The 8336-nt window shown below is 38.9% G+C and overlaps 3 protein-coding genes across 5 annotated transcripts; 1 reads left to right on the forward strand and 2 right to left on the reverse strand.

Moving 5' to 3' along the window:
- Positions 1 to 244: 244 nt before the first annotated feature.
- On the reverse strand, positions 245 to 1699 carry LOC105221211 (neuralized-like protein 2). The gene is made up of 3 exons (XM_011197993.3): positions 942 to 1699; positions 567 to 875; positions 245 to 487 (listed from the first exon to the last, which is right to left on the reverse strand). The coding sequence occupies exons 1-3, from the start codon at positions 1531 to 1533 to the stop codon at positions 372 to 374; spliced, it is 1017 nt and encodes a 338-aa protein (XP_011196295.1). The 5' UTR covers positions 1534 to 1699; the 3' UTR covers positions 245 to 371.
- Positions 1700 to 2097: 398 nt separating this feature from the next.
- On the forward strand, positions 2098 to 2806 carry LOC105221212 (coiled-coil-helix-coiled-coil-helix domain-containing protein 1). The gene is made up of 2 exons (XM_011197995.3): positions 2098 to 2244; positions 2346 to 2806. The coding sequence occupies exon 2, from the start codon at positions 2355 to 2357 to the stop codon at positions 2724 to 2726; it is 372 nt and encodes a 123-aa protein (XP_011196297.1). The 5' UTR covers positions 2098 to 2244; positions 2346 to 2354; the 3' UTR covers positions 2727 to 2806.
- LOC105221213 (suppressor APC domain-containing protein 2) lies at positions 2638 to 6117 on the reverse strand. 3 transcript variants are annotated; one of them, XM_011197997.3, is made up of 3 exons: positions 5438 to 6117; positions 3401 to 4477; positions 2638 to 3332 (listed from the first exon to the last, which is right to left on the reverse strand). In XM_011197997.3, exons 2-3 carry the CDS (start codon positions 4460 to 4462, stop codon positions 2913 to 2915), a joined length of 1482 nt encoding a protein of 493 aa, XP_011196299.2. In that variant the 5' UTR covers positions 4463 to 4477; positions 5438 to 6117; the 3' UTR covers positions 2638 to 2912. The 3 variants fall into 3 exon arrangements, with proteins under 3 accessions (XP_011196299.2, XP_011196298.2, XP_054090136.1); XM_011197996.3 differs by having other exon boundaries at positions 5396 to 6114; XM_054234161.1 differs by lacking the exon at positions 5438 to 6117 and adding an exon at positions 5158 to 5300.
- Positions 6118 to 8336: the final 2219 nt, after the last annotated feature.

The following is an 8336-nucleotide window of genomic DNA, read 5'->3' on the forward strand; positions in this document are numbered from 1 at the left end:
TAATTAATAATTGTGTATAAATATTCTTGTAGGTTAATATTTTTTCTTAAAACTAAGCCCATTTTATATATGGGCGGATTTTATAGGTTTAGGTCACATCATTGGTAACAACAAACAAAACTTTCAATATGTTCAACATCCTTCCTATCTTCACACCTCAATCTCGCAACACACCAAAAAATACATGAATTTGAGAGCGATCCCAGTAAAATATACCAATCTTCTACATTTCTAATTTGTGAGAATAATTCTTACATAACACTTAAAGACTGGCGTAACAAAAAGCTTTTAACAACACTTCACACTGTCCTCATCCTATTTTCATTTGTCGTTTTAGATAATATTTTAAAACGAAATATGCTATTTAGGATCTAGTCATTGCGGCGAAGAAAGCTTTTGAGTCGTTCCGGCAGCGGCAACTTTTCTATATTTTGTCGTTTTGTGTGCAATAGAATTGCATCTCGACAAGCGTTTTGAAGGGACACAACTGAAAAGTAAAATGAGATTAATAGAAAAAAATTATTAGTTTTTTATACTAAATCTCTTTGAAAAATATATATGCTTACTTCCGTAAAGTTGTATAATTCGAATTTGTTTCGTTGTGCCATAAACATCAATGACTACGTGAAGTGGCGATTTGTCCATAGGTATTTCCTTTGTGCATGGACCCTGATCAACTCCATTTATAATAAAGTGCATCTCTCCTTTATCTTTATCAGCTTCAGTAGGCACATATACAACGCCTATACGTGACCCCTTGTCAGTCAGCAAAATACCTGTATTACCATCGCCATTATCAACAGTTGGGCGCAGTAATCGTTTTGGAACCATGCCACGCGAAGTGCGCACATAAATAGAATCTCCCAATATATTACCTAATAGAGATGTAAATATTTAACATTTTACCATTTTCTACATACTTATTTAATAGCAATTCTTACTCCGATATTTTGACTCCGTTTCAATGACAGACACAGGCTCCGTAGCATTCTGAAACACCGAATTTGTTTCGATGACACCACCGCCTGCACCATTTCGATGAGATAAGTAATGAGATTCAAATTTTGAAACGGGATAAATCCAACTGGTTCCTAAGTTAGCCAAATCAGGTAAAGCAAACTGTGGCAAGCCTTCCGACATTGATCCTATCACATCGGGGAGCAATTGTGTCAAACCTAATCTTATGTGACCAGACCAGCCACGTTCATTTTTCTCAATTTCCACAAGAAAAATTTCGCCCGGTTGTAGTGGTTTCTCTGAAAACGTAACTGCATCGGCAAAACTTGTTTTGCGATAAGCAACCGTATTGTCTTCACATAAAATAATGTTGGCGCCATGATATGGATGGAATCGCGCTAATTGTCGTTTGTTATTGGTATTACCGGTAGTTACACTTTCCGTTGAAGCTGCGGTGCTACATTCCGGTGAAGCACACGACGCTGCTGCCTCGGCAGAAGCTGAACCGACTTCCATCTGGGAAGCATCTGGTATAGGTGAAATTTGTCGTGGTATTGTAGTTTCGCTACTCATCATATTAAATTGATATCCGCTTTTAATTATATTAATTATTTTCTCAATATTTACACTATTTTTCCGAATTTTTCATAACTGTAGAATGAAAACAAATATGTTTAAAGCTACGCTTTCGTAGTAATGTCAAACCATTCAAGTCTGTTTTATTGAATGAATGCAGTTCTGCCATATCTTAAATAGTGTATGGTTTTGGCAGCACCTAAAACACAGTGGAGGTAGTAAATGTTATTACGCATTTTCTTTCTGTCTGTTCTGTATTTCGAAGAAAAATAAAATCATTTATATAAATTCTAACATAAGCACTTGAGAGCAATTTGATTTGCACAAAAATCGAGCAGAAGAAATGGAAAAAAATATTATAAAAAAAAATTAACCCGAAAAATTAAATTTGTTTAAAAAATTGTTTACGTTTATATTACTTTGAAAATACATATATATGTATTTACATGTATAACTATGCTGCTTGTTTCTTTATCCATAACACAATCACAATAAATGCTTTACAATATTAGAAAATTATGTTATTAACCGTAATTGTGAAGTAACTCAGCAGAACTCACAACTTTTTTATTTTACTTCACTGTATTTAGCAAATGTCAGCTGTTTTCAACATCGCCTCGGCAGCATTGCTGTGTTCATGTAACCAAAAAATATAAATTGAAACTCAATCAGCTACAAAACACTACATGCTGATATAATAAATACAAAAAGGTATATATTTGATAAGTCTAAACATAAAAATACACTTTTCTGAATGTAGTTTGGGTACTTATCTTCTTAACCAACATAATTTTTATTGTTTGTTGTTTTAGGTTTTCGAAATGCGTGTGCCGACCGCTGTTTTCGCTTATAAAAATCGTGACGCTCGTGCGCCGCAGAAAGAACACACAGTACCATTTCAGGAAATTCTGCCTTTGCGGTTAAAAAATAGAGTGAGCGGCAAGGCAGATTCTTCATCTGATGTAGCATGTTTACAGGAGATGGGTGTCCTCTTCGCGTGCCTCAAAGATAATGAGTTCGTGGAGAAGTACTGCAATAAGGAAATCCAACAATTCCAAAAATGCTATAAATTCTATGCGGATTCCAAGTTCGAAGCAAAGAAAACCGTAAACCAGGGAATAATAACACCTGGCAAAAACCTGAATTACAAACAACTCAACAAGTATATGAGACGGTTCCCCAACCCTCAATAACCATAGTTCTGTAATATGTAATAAATAATGAAGTGATTTAATACAACTTATGCTGCAAGTAATAATCAAGTTTAAAATGAGCGAACTTTTTATGTTATGTGTATATGTACATTATATGCATCTGACCAATTCTTTATTAATATGATCAATATAATTTAGATCAAAATAAGTTAAATTATTTTTAAGTTAAAAAACCACATCCGCCTCTCCCAGCCCTCCAGACGATGAAGGTGACGACTGACCTAGGACAGAAACAAATCCGGAACCTCTGCCTACTAAACCAACCCTTTGCCTTAATTCGTACAACTCCCTCATAAGCGATTGTTTTTCACGCTCTAGCAATGCTATTCGGTCACTCTTTAAGTTAACATCATTAGTAAGGCTATGATTTTGTTGACGCAGGCGATCTACTGGTTGAAATAGTCCTCCACTATTAACATTTCGTTGACTCGTTGTTTTACCTGGAGGCCTAATAGCAAGGTTAAAATGCAAGGGGAATCCTCCACGTTCCCAGCAATCGGCAAGAGCTGTTAAACTTCGATTCACTTCATATACACGAGCACGTTGGAATTCTAGACGTTCCTGCTGTACTTCCGACCATTGTTCCTGCGAAAGTATATATATAAACATTAATCGAATAAAATAATGTGAGTTTTGACTATGCAGTTACTCACAACGTGTCCCATTCGTCCCAAATATTTAATCTTTTCCTGGACGTTGTTTACTTGTTGGAGGTACCAGTCACGAGCCTTCTCCACCGCATCCAAACCCGTTAACAATACTTCGCGTTCCTCTTCGAATTGTTTTAAGCGTTTCAGCATATTATAGTCAATGCCATTCTGCAGTGTATGGCGGCGGGGTTCTCTTCGTTTTGAATTGCCCTTCTTCGGATGTAGGGTTCCGACATTTCCCGTAACGCTATCCGTTGTAGATGAGGACCCACCATCGGCACAACCTCGATATGGAAATTGATTGTACATATATCCCGCATTACGTTTCTCATTTGTCCCCATTTCGTTCAGGAGTATTCCCATTTGCCAATTTTGTAAAGCATGTCGTATCTCCGCCTTGTCCAGCGGTGTAACTGTCGAGCTTGAGACACCAATCTGTGTATTAGCGGATGCGCGTGGCGGTTTCGGTGGCGGTGGTGGTGAATTGTAAACACCAACATCGGTGCTTCGCAATTCCGCTTCCAATTCACAGTCTGGACTTAGCTGTGGCAAACTGAGTGCCCGATGTGCAGTGACAATTTTATGTGGACGCACAGTATGAGTTGTGGTGTTCCCAACCCATGTTGTAGTGCCACGCCCACTACTATCAAGATCTAAAAGTGGCGCAGAGGGTGGTCTGGGCGGTTTTATTGGAGAGACGACATTATGAACCGGTACATCATTACCGCCTGTAGATCCATTGCTCATCGCTGTACTTTGATTGCGTAACAGACATAATTTTAGACCAGCGCAGAAGCGATCAAACGACAAAAGTCCACTTGTGGGAGTAACCTTACGAAGCGACTCAATGACACCATGTGGTAAGCCCTTGCAGCCGTCGTCTTGCCAACCTTTCTCAATGTCTAAAAATCGCACAAATCCTGTGCGCTGGTCGTCCAATATGTCGAAGAGTGTTTTCATTGAGGCAACAAACTGTTTGGGCAATGCGTCCATTGGGCTGCCCGATGTAGAGACACAGCTGTTCGTGTTCATTACATTGAGTTTGCTATTATTCGGTGTGTTCATTATAGCTGGATCATTCTGTTACGACAAAGGAGGAACACAAATGAAATTTATAAATTTGCAAACCGACAAAGATAAATATACAGTTGAACTTCCATAATTCGAACTTCTATAACTCGAAGTTCTCCCTAACTCAAACTCTTGAATTGGCAATAGAAGTAAAATTTCATACACATTATTTTCCGTAACTCGGAAGTCTCTCTAATTCGAAGTTTTTTTTTTGGATTATAGGGATTCAAGTTAGGGAAGTTCAACTGTATTATATAGATATATTTATATATTAATAAAAAAATAAGATTATGCCAGGATTATTTTGAGGTTTAAGTATGTAACGGTCGTTAATATTTGCAGATTTTCCTTTACGAAGTAAACAAGTCCTGTTTTTAATTCGGAAATCTCAGAGTATAGTCAAATTTGTACCAGTTTCAGTTATTCCAAGAATTGGTGTTTTACAATTTTTCAGTTTAGTCGTCCTTTGAACTTGTTTATGATTCTACTCGACCGATGAATGTTCGGAATAACCTTATTCTTAACCTCAAAACCTAAGTTTGATCAACAGAATATAGTTTTTCACTAACAGTGGTATCTCTCGACAAGCGTATTTCTATTATTCACTATATATATATAAATCCTTCAGCATTGCATTATTTCTATAGACAGAGTATAGTATATACATAGTTTTAACCTCTGACACATACATAGATTAACTCTGTTAACCGTAAAAAATAAAACTGTTATCCAATTGCTGGGAAAACGTTCTTTTTTCACGACAGAACATAATTCCGATTTTCAATTCATACAATAATTAAATACTGTAACAATTAATTTAATAGCGTGCGAGTTGCCTTGGTTATCATCGCCACATAAACAATCTAGCCGAGAAGAAGTGTGTACATATTTGAAATGAAAACAAAACAAAAGATTAAAGATACGAACTTGTCTTGTCAAACCGCTTTTTTGTGTTTTGTCGCCACTTACGAGCTATGTAACAAGTTGCGCGCACAATACGAGTACCACATAAAGTGTCCCACAGATCCACGTGCACAATTTTTTATAATATTTCACAGATGTGCATGCGATGTATTTTCAAAATTCAAAACTAAAAACTGTTTGCGATTTTTGTTTACAATTAGAATTCACGAACACCGCAGCATTTGCAATGGATTGCAATCCGTACGCGCCGAGCAGTCAAAATTCACTATGCGCTATGAACTCGCCCAGACTTGTTAATGTTGATGTTCGCGCCGCCGCCGCCGACGACGCTGCTGCTGCTCAGTCTATGCTGTCTGCCGCCGCCATCGTCGTCATAAACAACCAACTCAGAGCATCGGCTGGTGCGATTTACTTTTATTGGCTATGCCACTTTGCCCGCGAAGACTGGTTGCTGGCTCTGGCTGGCTCCGTGCCATTGGCACTCGCAGTGAGCGCGCCTTTAAGGTTCTTAGCTTCCTAATCTATTTTTAAACCGTTCTTGGCTGGATGGCTGTCTGACTGGCTGGCTGGCTGTGTAGAAGAGCGGAAGGAGTCCATAAAGCAAATCACGTCAAAAATGTGCAAAAAATGGCAGACAGTAAAGGCCGACTACGACGGATAGACGACGGTGCGTCACCACAACACAGTTGGCATGCAATAAATGTGCGCGCACGCGTCCAATAAAAGCGACGCGCTTCAAGCTGGTTTGGTATATGTCTGCACGGCTCACCGCACAGTTTGCTCGCGCATCTCAGCTGCACTGATGGAATTTGTTACTGAGTAGTTCTGCATACAATTTGCGGGGTATTGTGTGGCTGTCGCTGGCGCTGCGGCTACCTGTGAGCGCAACCGTATCTAGTTTTTTCCCTCTTCCTAGTTGTTATCATGGCTATGATTTTTTTTTTGTTTTTTTCCTTCCTCACACATACTCCTGCATTGCCTTTACATCACAATTCGTGTGTCGTGCAACGCGCAGCGCATATTTACATATTTTTTGTCTCTTGCGCATCGTGTGCAAGCTGTTGCAGCAGCGCTCTGGGAACTATGCGCGTTGTGCGAAAATGTGATATTGCAGTGCAACTGTAGACATAATGGGAACCGAAGCGCATTGTGCATGGGCTCTACTCTGCGCGGCTCATCTATGCCTCACAGTTATTTGAACAATCTTAATACAAGTATTTACCTTAATGCTGCTTGTCATGCACATATTGAGTGCTCTTGCACAGTTTGTTGCCTACTTGTTGCTTTATTTATAACAGTAATTACAACATTACATTTATTTATGCACGAAGATGTATGAAATTAGTTTCCACAAGCCCGTTTTACATATTCGCTTGTGATCAGAAAGGGCGCGTATTTATATGAAGGCAGTAACTCAATTTATTAGTCAACTTCAACTATATTGTCTTTAGGCTATTTTTCGGAAATGAAATACCAAAATTCAAATTCGGTATAATAAAGTCTTGTGACTGTTTAGTTCTTCTACAGCTAGCTCACATCTAGCGATTTCAAGATCTTTTCCTGCCGATAAGACAGTCTCCACATTTTTTGAAGAAGGTTTTTTGGGTAAAGTCCACTGTATCTCTTGTTTCATGTGTGTACCGGTTTAACCATGCTACCTCGACAGAAACGAAACAAACCAGAAACATCTTCGGATTGCGCTCAAACTGTATTCAATTCTGCTGTGATCTCACGATTGAGCTTGTTGTCCAGAGTAAGTAAACGTGGCACCCGACTCCGTACGGCCTCTTGCACCTTTAATTGGCAGTCTGTCAAGACTAAATCATGAAATTTTGATATTTTACTCTTCGTGGAAGTCTTTTTCGTTACACCTGGCGTGCTCATCCAAAGCCGACCTGTGACAAAGTTGTCGTTAAACTAAACTTTGACGGTTGGAGGAAAAGGAGAAGAGTCACCGTATACGGCATCTAAAAGCGCTTTGATTTCACTGCGCAAATTTCCTTCCAAAAGCAATCGAGTCACCGACCGGGGATATGTCGAATGCGGTGGCTGAAGTATAATTGAAGCCATGTCCAAATATGTAACAAACCAAATGAGATACTGATACAGCGAACTTCTCTGAAGGTAATAAGAAACTTACAAAGAGCTCTATGTAGTCGCACTATGAAGATGTATGTATGTGATTGGCGATGAACCGTTTAGCCGGTTATAGCCGAATCGATGAGAGCGTGCCACTCGTCTCTTTCCTTCACAGTTCGGCGCCAGTTGGAGATCCCAAGTGTAGCCAGGTCGCTCTCTACCTGGTCCCTCCAACGGAGTGGAGGCCTTCCCCTTCCTCGGCTTCCTCCGGCGGGTACTGCATCGAACACTTTCAGGGCTGGAGTGTTTTCGTCCATTCAGACAACATGACCTAGCCAGCGTATCCGCTGTCTTTTTATTCGCTGAAATATGTCAATGTCGTCGTATAGCTCGTACAGCTCATCGTTCCATCGTCTGCGGTTCTCGCCGTTGCCAATGTTCTGAGGACCATAAATCTATGAAGATGTACGAGTGCAAAGTCTATGGACCCACCATTATTTGGGACCTTTAGTTTACCTCGATTGTTCACGATTTAAAATGAAAAACAGTTTTGGTTTACATATACTAGTCGTGTTTATATTTCTATAGTTAATAAGAATATCAGATAAAGATACAGTTATTTAATAATTAATATTTATATTTTAGTATTTAATTACTGCTTAGAATAATGTCCAACTAAAATGGTGTACTTTTTCAAATACTCAAGTTTAGATCAGAATATCCCGAATTCTGTTCATTTAACGGTTGTGAATTGTGGCCACCGTTGTGAACTTTGTGTGATCCATAGCACTAGCTTATAAAGTTTAGAGTAAGAGCTTAAATTAATTAGTCAGTGTTTATGTACTGAATACGTGTTATTTAGTAG

Source organism: Zeugodacus cucurbitae, chromosome 6 (assembly GCF_028554725.1).
Source record: "Zeugodacus cucurbitae isolate PBARC_wt_2022May chromosome 6, idZeuCucr1.2, whole genome shotgun sequence".
In the NCBI taxonomy this organism is placed as follows: domain Eukaryota; kingdom Metazoa; phylum Arthropoda; class Insecta; order Diptera; family Tephritidae; genus Zeugodacus; species Zeugodacus cucurbitae.